Source organism: Meleagris gallopavo, chromosome 1 (assembly GCF_905368555.1).
Source record: "Meleagris gallopavo chromosome 1, MGAL_WU_HG_1.1, whole genome shotgun sequence".
Taxonomy (NCBI): domain Eukaryota; kingdom Metazoa; phylum Chordata; class Aves; order Galliformes; family Phasianidae; genus Meleagris; species Meleagris gallopavo.
This window is the reverse complement of record NC_139404.1, coordinates 20,088,438-20,103,106: the sequence shown is the minus strand read 5'-3', so window position 1 is coordinate 20,103,106 and position 14,669 is coordinate 20,088,438. Positions and strand designations below refer to the sequence as shown.

At 41.1% G+C, this 14,669-nt stretch overlaps 1 protein-coding gene across 4 annotated transcripts in view; it reads left to right on the top strand.

The window, feature by feature from the left end:
- The window catches only part of PLXNB2 (plexin B2), a 249,335-nt gene extending 236,389 nt beyond the window's left edge, over positions 1-12,946 (top strand). For all 4 annotated transcript variants that reach the window (XM_085218291.1, XM_085218311.1, XM_085218302.1 and 1 more), the window contains 7 exons: positions 1,643-1,797; positions 3,403-3,563; positions 4,142-4,289; positions 4,805-4,869; positions 5,575-5,650; positions 7,572-7,646; positions 11,086-12,946. In XM_085218291.1, coding sequence (XP_085074417.1) covers positions 1,643-1,797; positions 3,403-3,563; positions 4,142-4,289; positions 4,805-4,869; positions 5,575-5,650; positions 7,572-7,646; positions 11,086-11,190 — 785 coding nt within the window. In that variant the 3' untranslated portion in view covers positions 11,191-12,946. The remainder of the gene's footprint in view (positions 1-1,642; positions 1,798-3,402; positions 3,564-4,141; positions 4,290-4,804; positions 4,870-5,574; positions 5,651-7,571; positions 7,647-11,085) is intronic.
- Positions 12,947-14,669: the final 1,723 nt, after the last annotated feature.

The following is a 14,669-nucleotide window of genomic DNA, read 5'->3' as shown; positions in this document are numbered from 1 at the left end:
TTAGCAATGAAGTGGGATTTTTGCATTGCAGAAGTTCATCCGGTTGAGCTGTGTTCTCTTTAAGCCCTACTTTCCTGTGAAATAACTACTACTTCTCTAGTAGCTGATTCTGTTGTTGCTGAACAAACACATGCTGGATTAAGCCATATGCAAGGGCAAGAAATCTCAGTGGAATCCCCTTTTGTGTGTTCTCTTCATTCCAAAGCAAAATCAGGCTATGCACCATTATGAGAGCAAAGAGGATGTATTCCTTTGAATCAGAGGGGGAAGTAGAAGTGTAGCAACCAACATAGTTCTTCTGTGTGTGATTTCATCTATTTCTTTACAAGAGTAAATAACAGGCACTGCAAAAGAGAAGCCAAACTTCAGGCCCATCAACAGATATTACTGCACTGACAAACAATTACTGTGAGTGGTATCAATTGTGAACTCACAACTACTCAACTACTTCAAAATAAAATGAGAGCTTTTTCTGCTTTCTTATTTCATGCATGTGAACTTCCAGCTGAAATGAAGAACTTCCAAAGGACAACAGTATTAACTGTCCAATTTTCACTTGGCTAAAAGATCCATCTGGTCATAAAGAAGTAAAGGCACAAGAAGGCTGCATAGCTAATACTTTTCATGAGAATATATAAAATAGATGCTAGGATTCACGTAGAAACATCGGCTTTGCCAGATTACATATTAATCTCATTTTCTCTCTGATATAAAATATTTAACATTCATTTAAGATTCATCTGATAAATTTGATGTAGTTGTTGCAGAACTTAGTTAAAAACTATTATTGCCAACAGTTTGAAAGGACAAAAATCATGCAATTAGAAACTGATATTTTCTGCTGTGACTGTAATTCATTTACATTATACACATATATTAAAGCATAAAACTTGGCAGTATTACAAAATAGTTTGTGTAACAGAGCTGAATCACTATTTTTACAGGAAGAATAACTTTCACATTTCTAAGACACCAATGATTTAAAATGCAGATTCAGTAACCTCCACTGGAAAAGCACCATTGATTTTTGGTTCTATACCATGCAGAAATATTAACTCAAAGTTCAGGATTTAAAGGAAGGACAAGTAAAAACAGGAGATTTGAAGCTAAGTTTGTGATGCTGAATCTTTTTCAAGGACTATTAATTGCAAGTTTAAACTCGCAGTTGGTATTGTATCTCACTCTTAACAAAAGATTCTCAAGCAGAAGGAGGTTATCTGAGTATTCACATATTGTTGGTAATTGAACTGTGCTTAAGGTCCATATGCATGGCCAAGCCATGGGTATGTCATAAACATCCAGGTGCTTATTCCTGTTTCTGATATATGGCAGCAGACTTGATGTGGGAAACATTTAAAAAAATCTTATTCTAATGAATTTTGAATTTGCTGCCTGCAGTTGTTACTTCTGTCTGCTAAAGGTCATGCCCTCCTACTTCAGTGTTACTCTTTCAGTTATGTATTACTGAAAATTTAGTACTTGGACTGTTAGAGGGGAACCAAGTACACTGGATCCTCTTGACAAAAAGAAAGATAAGCCAAGGATAGACTGCAAGGATCTTATAATTACTGATGTGCATGACCATTTTCAATATTACTTCTGAGGGAGATTTTCTTGTAATTATTGCAATTACTGTTTCTAGGGCATGCGCTTCTGGAAGATGAAAATAAGGTCTGGCACCTCGTCCGGCCAGTAGATGAAATTGATGAAAGCAAATCGAAGAGAGGCAGTGTGAAAGAAAAAGAGAGAACCAAAGCTATTACAGAAATCTACCTGACAAGACTTCTCTCTGTGAAGGTAAGGGTCAGATGTTGCACTGCTACACAGTGCTTCTAGAGATTTTGATGTACTGCTGAAGAAAGTGATGCAAGTATTAGTCATGCTTTCAGCTGAAATTTTCAATATCCATGTCATGTACATACAGGCTGTGTTCAGAGCTTCAGGTGATTAATATGCCCTCAAGAATGTTACTGGGAAAAATTTTAAGTCCATGAGAAAGCTGAGAACTATAATTCTGAGTTAGTTAAATGAGAATTTTTCTTGCAAGACAAAGATGGATGTTCTCTTCTATGCCACCTGTTTAGACAATATTCTGCTGGATTTTATTTTGAACAAAATGCTTTATGTACTGCTCCAGAGCCATTTGTTTCCCTGTTCTTTTTTGTTTCCAGTGCTGCAGTTTAATCTAGAAAAAATAGTAAAAAACTTTTCAAATAGTGATAGTCCTTTTAGACTGTTTTTAGTGCTTATATTACAGAATGAATCACAACCAAGATAATTGAACTAAGCATTCCTCCCTACCGAAGGAACTTGGGATAATGTATTTAATGACTGCTACACCCAATTCTTTGTGAAAATGGGAGCAACCTGACTCCAACTAAGGCCAAGTGGCAAAGTGAACATGATGGAAAGTCTATGGATGTTATGGATGATAGTGACTTGGGGCTAGCAAAATGCATGTATCCCTCTGTTTGTTAACATACACTTTGCGGCCACCCCTTTTCTATTCTCAACAGCCAGTTTTGTAGATTGTTGTCAGTCTGGAGTTTTACTGACTCCCACAGAGATGGTGAGTGGTTGGGATCACAGGTACTCTTGCAGCTCCAGAACTGTTGATGTGTCTTCCCTGCCTACATGGCCAGCATGAGGCTTTAGAGATCATCACTCCCTTTTCCCATCCCTGCCCTGCCCTGGGTGTGGCAGCTGGAGTGATGAAGAAAGAGAGGATGCAACCCTTCTTCCATGTCTCTAGGGCCAACTGGCTGACTGAGGAGATACTACATGTGGCCTCAACAAGGTCTTCTCTAAAACACAGGGACAGTCTCAGAAGTGATAGTCTGTAAGGTCCAGGCAGGTGCAAGGATCCAGTCAGTAGTGCAGCCCCCTAGGGATGCTTCACCCCTCACACTTGGTAGAGCTTGTAAAACTGGACATCTGATGAGACACGAGTGCTTTTCATAGCAAGACAAATGGTACTTTTTCTTCCCAGTCTGTATCTAAAATTGTTTTACTGGTACATGATGCTCTGGAGTCTGAGAAAATGGAGGTGGGAAGCTGCAAAACAATTAGAAAATTGCTAACTATTTTTACGTGTACAATGACCTTGAACTGTGTATCTTTTGTATACTTAGCTACTGGGTTCTGCTGTATTTCTGTCAGGCAGAAAGCACAGCTTTCTGTGTTAACCAAACAATAGCTGATTAAATCAGCCTTTAGACTACAGCATAAAATTGTTCTCTAGAAGGTCTTTACTGTTTGAGCTGTTTGCAAGTTCATTGCATTAAGGAGTTTTTGTCATTGGACAGCATCAGCGCTCAGAATTGAGGGCCTTCAGTAACTGCAACTGCATTAAAGGATGGCGCCGAGGCCTGTAATGCAAAATTTTTTTTTATTCACTTTTAGGGAACACTTCAGCAGTTTGTAGATGACTTCTTTCATAGTGTGCTCAACTCAAACCATGTAGTGCCACCAGCTGTGAAATACTTCTTTGACTTTCTTGATGAACAAGCAGAAAAACATGACATCAAGGATGAAGATACCATTCACATCTGGAAAACAAACAGGTATAAATACAGTAGGGAAATGGGAGTGTAATTGCCAGGCATGTGCTGGCACTATCACCACAAATCAAAGTAAATCTCATTTGTAATTCTCAGAATCATTTAAATTGAGCTAATATGATCAAAAGGATTCCATGTCTACAAGTTGTAAAAATGAAAGTCACCTACCTACGGGAGAGTAGTAGGCAGATTTATTTCTTTGCTTTTCATCTTTCCTCAGAGAAGAGGAAAGCAAAAGGCAAAAGGGACCAGAGTTGCCTGTCAGTGCACAAAATCTAAGAAAATGTTGGTCAGGTAGTTTCTCTAAACACACAGCCATCTCCTCTTGCTGTTCTGGGACACTCAGGATTCTTCTCCAATAAGCTTTTCTTATTTTTCTGCCAGAGTCGTAAAGGCTTTGTTTCCAGACATGGAAAGTAGACAAAAGACAGAGTGTGTAGTTGTTGAAATATAAAATTAAGTTTCAGAGTAGTGAGGAGATCAAAATGCAAAAACCATATTTAATTCCATGTGACTTGTTTGTTGTAGAACATTTATTGTGCAGAAGATTCTTTTTTTTTACCTTTTTCCTTTCTTCACAGCTTGCCTCTTAGATTCTGGGTAAACATACTGAAAAATCCCCACTTCATTTTTGATGTTCACGTTCATGAAGTAGTGGATGCTTCCTTGTCAGTCATTGCACAGACTTTCATGGATGCTTGCACAAGAACAGAGCACAAATTAAGCAGAGTAAGTAATTTGCATTCTACATCCTGACTACATTCATGCCTGACAAAACACAGGGCGTTGTCCTAGACAATACCAATTCTCTGAAAAGATACAGCAGTGATAGTTTCCTTCTAGTTTTATAATGAAGTTAGCATTTCACCACTTAGCAAGTTGGTGAGCCTGTCATTGTTACTGTGTAGTCTGCCAACTGATAGTCCTAAAAAGCAGAAGGTATCAACTGCTTTTAAAAAAAGCAAGTTTAAGAACTGATTATTTCATGTCCACCATAATTTAAAATCATCTTCCAGTGATATATTTGTCAAACCCAACAATAATGCTGTATTTAAAGACAGTCTCCTCGTGTATCAAAGTAAATGTTCATAATGATCAATAATGTTAATAATAGGCATTGGAATGTTAAAATCTGCAAAGCTCAAGTGCACATGATTAGAAAGGCTTGACCGTAGGTTCTTGACTTCATGTTGCCTCTCAGAGTGGTTCATAAATCAACCAAGTTTAATTGTGATTTTTTTCAGGATTCTCCAAGTAATAAATTACTTTATGCGAAAGAGATCTCTAATTATAAGAAAATGGTGGAAGAGTAAGTATAAAGAGACTTTTCATGTTGATGCAGAGATTGTTAGAGTTTTGCAAATAGAGCCTTGCAAATACACTCAGTAACACGAAAAGTGAATGCTGAGGCAAAGTCAGCAGTCAAATGTTAAAAATTTTACACCTGAATGTTAAAACATTTCCTTGGCAGCAGTGTTCACAGCATTGAAATGAAGTGTCATTGTGACCCAGTGCAACAGATGGATAGAGTTATTTGGGGAGAACACAGTGCTGTTCTCCATGATGACTGTTCTTACCCACTGATCTGTCTAACCAGTGCTGCACTTCCATAACTGAGTAGGAATCAAATCCTAAAAACATTTTCACAAAAGCATTATTTCTATCCAGTCTCTGACTTCATTCAATTACTGATTTGGGAATTCTAACACAACTCTTATTAAATGGTTACTTCAGAAGTTTTAAGACCTCAGAGAATCATCATCGGGGTAATAAGTGGATTCCTGTCCTGTGCTATGGCCCTGTGCAAGCAGGTGCAATTTGCCTTTCTTACAGGGGTATCAAGTACTAATGACTGCTGGGAAATTGAGGAACTAAGTGAGTCACTGGTCTGTTGTGGTAGAACATCTGCACTATTAGGAAAGCTGTTTAAAGTAATTGCGAAATCAAAATACAGAATTACCAGGAAACCACACTGTATTTCATCTAAGTGAAAATTTGTTTTCATTTGTTGCAGTTACTACAAAGGTATTCGTCAGATGGTACCGGTTAGTGATCAAGATATGAATACCCATCTAGCAGAAATCTCTAGGGTAAGGATGAATTCAGTTTCCTTGTCCTGAAATTGAAGCCAAGTATTGCACTGTTTTTGTCTTCTCGTCCTAACTCGACAAGTGGGGGTTTTGTGTATTTAAGCATCAAATGAGCTACTTCATATCTCTTTGAAAAACTCCTGCTTGGTGTAGTGCATTTGGGCTTTTTGAAGTGTCGATTAGTGAATGGAATCAAGAATGGTTATCATACAAATCTCTTTGAGTGATTTAGATGCCATTGCAGAGCGTTTGGATTTTTTCACATCTGTTGTGGAAAAATTACAACACTGTTGAAAGGTATTTTCTCTTTGTAGCACATAGGTGATTTTTAGCATTGACTATACTGATGACAAGTACATAACAAGTAGTGACTGGGTTCAGAGTGTTACCACATCAAGAATTTGACTCCAGAAATGAAAGGGAATTTGCATACGTTAAGTACAGCACATTTTAGTGCTGTCTATATGAAGGCAATATTTTTACTTTACACACAAGAAGCTCATCATGAGCTTGCTTGATTTGCACTTTTTCTTTTCACAGTATAGGCTCTCTGGTGCTACCTGTAATGGAGGAGAGCAGAGGAGGTTGGTTGCTAGCTGCGGGCTCCAATTGGAGATTAAGGGAGCAAAATCTGCTTCATTCTTGCAAAAGCCTGTCTGCTATGTTGCTCAGCTTAGCTAGACCAGGCCCGTGCTTTCAAAGCACTTGATTCAACTCAGAGAACCTGCAGAAACCCTTGCCAATCTGAAAGAGATACTGTGACTGGTTTGTTTACTCGCTTATGTTATTTCAAGAGTCTTACTGATATAAAGAAATGTGGGGATTCTTGTGGTTTGTTTATTTCAATGCCCTTAGGACCTAGCATTTTGCAGATCATTCTCAGGAGAATGTTTCTATTTTCTGTCAGTCACTGCAAAGCTCACATGTGGTGACATTTCATTTTCCAGTTCATTTTATTTATTTTAAAAATGGTAATTAAAAGTAAGTTCAGAAGAACGTTTTAAAATCAGCATGTGCTGATCATTTCTAATTACACTATAAATTATGATAAAAGTAAGTGTGAAAAGACTGACAGAACGTTGCAAATTTTGACCAGCTCTGGAAGTGACTTTGTAGGGTAAGAAAAGATGGATGTTCCTCTGCTGCTTTATGGCTTGGATACTCATTTATGCCAGAAACTTTTTTGCCATTCTTTATTTTCTTAACAGGTTTAAAAATCTAAAGTCTCTACAATTCAAGAGGCTTGAATTCTATACATGTGAATGAAAAGCATTTGTTTAGTACAGGTAGAGGGCAGTCACTGTGTAAGTTAAATGTCATGAGGATAATGAAGGGAGAGGTAATGGAAGGGATAATTCTTGCTTCATTTTAAAGTCCCTTTCTCTTTACCTTTCTGTCTCTCTTCTTTCCATCTTCAAGACTCAAATGGCTTTTTCCAAATGTACATGCATTTGCTCTCTTGATGAGTTACACCTTTCTTGTAGTGAGGTGTGAACTACTACAAATAGTTGTAAAGAGCTGAAGAAATGATTTCAAACAAACACAGCGGTGACAAAACCAACGTGTGGTATTTCAGCAGTACATAGATTACTGAACACCTTAGTTACACATACCCATGCTCTTAACAGATGTTACAGCTGTAATCTGTGGTTTGACAAAGTTCAAAATATTTTCCACATCCTGTGTTGGAGCTGCAGACAGGCTGGAAAAACAACAGTGGGAAAATCTAGATCTCAAAATCACCAGACTAAAGTTTTTTCACTCCTTTTTCCTCCACTTAGCAGGAGGTAAAAGATGCAGAACTTGAATTTGAATTTGAAAACGGGACTGTCTGCTGTATCCAACAGTCACATGTGTGCATAACTTTCAACTGTCTGTGATGCAATTTTGACATTTGCTGCTCATGTGTGTTGTTTAACAGGCACATACTGATTCCTTAAACACGCTTGTGGCTCTACACCAACTCTACCAGTACACTAACAAATACTATGATGAGGTAAGAAGTGGGGTTTCTTTTCTTTTACGTATAATAACAATAAAAAGTTATAAAGGCTAACTTTCCCTGGATAATGAGGTAAAAGCAGTGTTGAACAGAAAGCTCCAACTCTGTGGTCAGACATGTTCCTTGGAAATTACATTGCTCTAGGGTATGTTCTTAGAAATGAAGTTTCACTATGGGGTATCTGACTTTGTCAGTGATTGCTTAATGAGATCTGAAAGAAAAATAGATTTAAAAATCCTTTCTCTTCAGTTCTACCATCCAAATTCCAAGAATTAGGAAATAAGAATGTCACCAAGCAAAAAGCCATCGTCAGAGCCTTTGTCAGGTTTTAAGCCATTAGTTTTTTTCTATTAGGAACAATCCATTAAACTTGTTTTGTTTCTAGGAATGGGACAGTGCCTCTTTCATTAGTTAAGCTGCACTTAGAACCTCCATGTGTCCTGCTGCTCCCAATTTGCCTTGCCAAATGAAGTGCCTGCCCAAGGTAAACTGCAGCAGAACTGCTGAGAATAGTCAGATTCAAAAGGAGGCTCACAGATTCAGTCCAAAGTGTTTCTTGGATTCTTCAGGCCCTGAGGAAAGGGGGACAAAGAATATCCCAGTGCCGCTGGACTGTGGCTATGGCTCTCCAAATTTAATCTGAAAACAAAAAGAGAGAAGGAAACTTTTATCCAAAGGTTTCCATGGAAATGAATGCCTCCAGAAAACTCTCAGAATTAAATCAAAGCGAGTAAGAACAGATGCTGAATCAAAAAAAAAAAAGGAGTGCAGCACATATGAGCTCGCTTCAATTTGTCTTGCACCTCAGCACAGTTCTTGTTTTCACTTAAATATAGCACAAAAGGCAGCAAGTCTCATACCCAGCTTCATTGCAGCTGCTTCCTACAGCTTTAAAACAGACATAAGCAAGGAGAACCAGCTCATCTTGAGACATCTTGCAATGGGGTTAGTAGGAAAAGTGCTTGGAGATTCACTGACAAACTTAATGGCTTTGATTTACATATCCCCAGAGCTGAGTAAACTTATTTTCAACATATTCCAGAATATCTGGAAAAAGATGACTTGTATGCTGGACTGCATCAGAAGAGTGGTGGCCAGCAGGGAAAGTGAGGTGATTCTGCTCCTATGCTCTGCGCTCATAAAAGCCCACCTGCAGTACTGCGGTCAGCTTTGGAGACCCTAATATAAGGATATGGACCTGCTGGAGTAGGTCCAGAAGAGGGCCATAAAGATGATCAGAGACTGGAGCATCTCTTCCATGAAGGCAGGCTGAGAGAGTTGGGGTCATTTGGCTTGGAGAAGAGCAGGCTTCAGGGTGTCCCGATAGCAGCCTTTTGGTGCCTGAAGGAAGTGTATTAGAGGAGAAGGGATAGTGATTTTAAATTAAAAGAGGTTTAGATTAGGTATCAGGAAGAAATTTTTTACTCAGAGGGTGGTGAGGCACTGGCACAAGTTGCCTAGAGAAGCTGTGAGTGTCCCATCCCTGGAGGTGTTCCACACCAGGTTGGATGGGGCCCTGGGCAGCCTGAGCTGGTGGGTGGCAGCCTGCCCATGGAAGGGGCCGGGGCTGGGTGGGCTTTGAGGTCCTTCCAACCCAAGTCATTCTATGATCTCTGTGGCCTGACCTTTTATGGATACACCCAAGAAACCTGTGTGACAGATGAATCATAAAGCCCTGCTTCTGCCACACTCCCTTGTCCCTGCTCCCTGCCATGGTTTTGGGATTCTCCAATTTGGAGGCCAGCACAGATGACGCCTACTCTCTGCTCAGCCATCAGTTGGAGGTTATCAGGGGCGAGGCAGCAAACAACAAAGCAGAGCTGCAGCCCTTTCTTTTGCATACATCACTGTACAACAACGAGATGCCTCTGATCAAAAGGCTGCTAATTCAGAGTTAGGGAGATAATACGTCAAGAACTATTCAGGAAAATTAATTGAGCTTATTTATTTTCCATAAAAATGCTTTAATTTGCATAAATTGGAACATTTTGCAACAGCCCTTATCTTTGTTGCTGAAGCAGCGGCTGCAGCACGCGCTGCACCCTGCGCATCTCTGCAGGGCTTGACAGTGACTAAGTGGGTAAGCTCTAATTGTCCACATTTATGTGAAGGTTATATTCACCAGCAGAGATAATCATGAATTATTTAGTCTCGATTTGAGGCGTTACAGCTAGGTGTAAATGTTTAAATTAGGGGAACAATATCAAATTAAATTAGGCCCTATTTAAATACCGTAATAAGAGTTTATTAACTCTGTCTTGTAAAAATGTTTTCACGCTTTGAAAACAAATCCATTAAAATAATGATTTCTAAACAAATTTGCTCCAGTGTTTGAAACTCTAATGCCATACCAGTCCTCAAAAGGGAAATTATTAGCTGGATTGAAACTGACTGCATTAATCTCCATTGTCAATAAAGCACACGAAGCAGCAGGAACCGCAGGTAGTGACAAGCAGACTCTATTTCTCCAGCCCTTATATTTGCCAACTTAGGTAGTATTTAAACACAGCTAAAGGTGTCTGCCTGCTGACAGCGGCTGACTTTTATTAATAAAGCCGGCTGTAGAAAAAGAACAGTTTTGCCATACCGTGCATTCCCCTAATGGAGAAATCTAATAGTTGGTGGAAGAGTTTCCCTAAAGGATGGTAGGAATGAAAACCTTTCAAAACCTTTGAAATTTGATCTCGAGAAGCCCTTAAAAACTCTATTTGAAGAAAAACCTTCTCATAACAGCTGACCTTTTCGAGCTCTCATTTTGAAATCCCTTGTGTCTTGGCGTCGGGCCTTCCTGCACATACCCTTCCTGCACACAGTCCATACGGCGGGGGCTGTGAGGGCCGCAGCTCAGGTGGGCTCTGTGCTTCCTGAGCCGTGTGGTGCTCAGCTCTACCTGGAGAAGCAAAGGGGGGGCTGGCAGCTCCACAGCACTGTGACGGCCCATCTCCTTCCTCTCACTGCTCACAGACTGCCAACGCTTGGAACTGCCCTCGCCTGTGCCACCCAGGAACCGCTCATAGCCAAAGCCAAAGGGAGAGAGCTTTAATTACTGCTGGTAGATGACCCTCAAGCCTCGTAGGGTGCTCTGCAAGTAAAACTCTTAACTGGCTGTAAAGGCAGTGTTTCTGATGTTTCTCCCGCTGCCTGCTCCGCCTTGCAATCCAGTATTTCAAAAGATAAAGTGCTATCTATTAATTTTCTTGGATCCCAGCATAATGCAAAACATCGTGGTAACTTAGATAAAATACTGGAGGCTGGCACTTTTACTGTCTTCGTGTGTAGAACAGAATGTGGGACCCATAGAAGGACCTTATCTCCAGCACCAGGTGAATGCAAAAGGCTTGGAAACCAAAGCAGTGTCAAACACTCGGTCTGGGAACGGCGTCGTATATTTTAAGCTAAAGGATTCTAAACATTCTGTGTTTATTTCTTCCAGATTATAAATGCACTTGAAGAGGATCCAGCTGCACAAAAAATGCAGCTCGCCTTCCGTTTACAGCAAATAGCAGCTGCGTTAGAGAATAAAGTGACTGACCTTTGACTCGAAAGCCGCAATAAAGAAATCTGATCTGAAGATGTTCAAATTCATTCTTCCTGTTAAGGAAATAGTGTTCTATTTTTTAATGTGTAATTACAACTTTAAATGAAAGATTTCATGTTTTTTTGATAGCAGAGGTGTAATGTAAAAAATTTTTACTGTAAATTATGCTTCTAATTAAAAGCTGTGTTGTGTGTAAATGAATCTTCTGTGGGAAGGAGAATCCTTTGGCTGGGGGCAGGGTGGGGGGTGGAGGAAGGCAAGTCTGTAGTTCAGTTAATTGCATAGAATCTAAGACATCAGCATTTAGAATTCATTATGCAAGTAAACTCAATATTATAGCATCCTTTATATTTTAAGCAATATTTGTACTAGGAAAATAACAGCATATTCAGAGAACCATGCAATATCCCCTTTTATTTTGATAACTGGAAATTGACTTCCACGTAGCTCCAAAACTTCGTCTGTGCTCATAATGAACGTAGTAAACAACGTGTCCAATTTCTCCATGAGATCTGCCAATGGGTTTTGCTGCCACACACAGTTCTTGGGTTAATTATTTATGCCCACAGTAAAGCACAGTACTGCGCCCAGCACGGTTGGCTGCAATGGAAGTGACAGTGATGCCGTGGCTGTGAGGAGGGTTCTTCTGATAGAGGGTCTCTTTTGGTTCAGAAATCACCGCAAAGGAGAATTAGTCCTTAAATCTTCACAACCCTTTGTTATCAATGTGAGTTTAATGATATATGCTAATGTGCCTTACTTGTACTAATTCTGTGAATCTGATGAATGGTTTTGTAAAAAGAAGCAGATCAGAAAAAGAAATATTTATGTGCTATTGAATGACTTTTGTGTGAAAACCATGACCAGCAGAATGCTTGTAATTAGCCGCTTGCCGAGAGTGTGTTGTTTAACATGATCTGATTATGTATAATATCTTATTTTAGAATGGTTCTGATGATTTTTTTATTTGGAACTGTCCTAGAATTACCATCACTTGTTTTTATTGTATTTGTGATGTAAAATACTAGTACGATATTGGAAAACCTGTATGCCCACGTGTTGAAAACCACTCAGTTTTGAGCCTTGGAATTCTGCATCTGATCAAACAACACCATCAACCCATAGCAAAGACAGTTGAAATCACTAGTGGGAAGTGTGTGCTTACAATGTATGTAAGCTACGTACAAATCCAAAAGCTCGGTACGCCTTCTTCAATTGCTGTATTGCACATCAGAGATCTTCGTTCCCTTTTGTCTCGCCAGCATTGGCAGTGAAGTAGCATTTTAGGGAAGCGCTGCCATCAGTGTGAGTTCACTCCCTGCCCTGCCCAGCACCCACCACCAGCCTCGGCCGCTGACCCAGGCTGCCGTGTGGCCATAAGGTCGGTTCTACCGTTGGCTGATTTGGTTTTTTTCTTTTCGGAAAGCTTCCTGGTATTTGTCAGTGGATCTTCCCACCAGCTACAGAAATGGGAAGCCTCACCAATGCCAGTCCAGCGGGCTGAGAGGGCTTTTGTTTGTTTGTTTTTGTACTCGACTTGTTGCATTTGCGTGTTACTGTTCCTGACCTTGCCTGGGCTGTAAGTTATTGTACACCGTGTAGGACTGAGGTACATGACTGCTACATAAAGCTGCTTTGCCAGCTACTTCTTCATCAACAAAAGCATCTTAATTTCATGGCTAATCTGTTTCTTTGTCATTATTTGTAAATCCTGTTAATTGTAAATCAAATACAATGTTGGTTTTTTTTCCACAAAGTGTCACGGGATCATTACTGAAACTGGGGGGTGGCTGCTGGGTTTGTAATGCTTCCGCTGGGGCTGATGGAGCAGCAGCGCCCGTCAGTCTGCGGTTGGTAATGGATGAGCACGATGTGTCCCACAGATGGTGTGGCTGACATCACGCTCCTCGTATGGGCATTTGCTCTGAAAAATGAGAGTCCTCTTGAGAAGAGAGGATGTGTTCCAGCATCCCATAGCAAGGCGTCTTCCTGCCTGACAGCAACCCCTATCTGAAAGTCACCTGAAACGCAGCTCAGTAGCATCCCTCCAGAGGGAGCAGGAAGCCCTGGAAGGAAGGAGGGCTTGCGAGGGGAATGCTATGTGCTCCCACCATCATGGGCTTGATGCAGAGCAGCTGTGGGTGGGCAGGAGCTGCCCTGGGCAGTGGCAATGCTGCCAATCCTTCCCACCTGTGAGATGAGCCAAGTGTTTGCCTGCTGCTGCTGCTGCTGCTGCTGCTGCATGCAAGATGCCAGGCGGACCCACCAGTCACTCTGTGCCTTTTGCCCTTTTTTCACATCATGAGAGAAATTTGCAGGCATTTGGCACCGCAGCACAGGGAGTGTGGGGGCCAATAACTGAGCAGCTGCAGCTACAAAGGGGACTTTGGTTTCTCTAAGTCACCTCTCCTGAAAACACAGAGTCGGAATTTGAATAGATCCGAGCTGTTATATTTTATTCTTTTGCCTTTTGGCTACATTTCTCCTGTGCTTGTTTTTCCACTCTGGTGCCCTGTTTTGTCCAGGCCCAGTTTTTGGCTTCAGTTTTCCCTGTATTTTAGCAATCTGATTCTTAAACACTTCATGCTCCTCCTCTGGCTTCTGCTGCTCCTGCCATCTGGCTCATCTGCAAGATAAAAGAAAAAAGCCCACTGGGGGTCTCCTTCCTTTTCATCCCCTCTGCAGCCCCTCTGAGGAGCTCTTCTTTGGGCCCAGGAACCTCCTCTCTGCACAATAGGAGCCACAGTGGCAGCTGGGGACAGAGCTGTCCTGCTGGGACACCCACCCACCCTGGTGCAGGGCAGGGACTGCCAACACCTCCCCCAGCTCTGAGTCCCACTGCTGAGTTCGGCATCTCCAAAGCCACCGGACTGTGGTGCTTGCTCCCTGCCTGCAAACAAGCAAGTAGAGATCTCAGCTGATGGAACAAGGTCCATGCTTCCATTGAATAACTTGATCAGTTTGCTTGCTACTCCTGGGTGGCAGGTTTGCCTCTGATACATTCCTAGATCTTCTTCCAATGCTGCATTGTCTTATATTTATGGACATGTGGATATGGGCAGAGGACCCCTCGGCCAGGTTGTGTACGTAAGGCACCACGCTTCAAGGGATGGTTTTTGTCATTGCTCTGTCACACTGCCAGATGTGAGTTTCCCATCCTGCAGACGGCTGTGTTGGGTGCGTGATCGGCCCGCTTAGGCTGAGCTGTGTCCACTTGCACTCTCTAAAACCAGATTTTCTGGCAGCCTGAAGATTGCTGGAACCATCACTACAAACAACAAAAAAATTGCACAGGGAATTCAAACTGAAGTTCATCCATTCCCAAATTCCAAACTCTTGTTACGTGGGAGATTATTTTTTAGCCAGCTGTGTAACGATTTGAAATGGCTCCGAGCTTGAATTTCAGCTGCCCTGGACTGACCAGCACTGATGAGATTTTTGTGGTCAGCCCTTTGCTATTTCAGTTGCTCAAGCTGTGT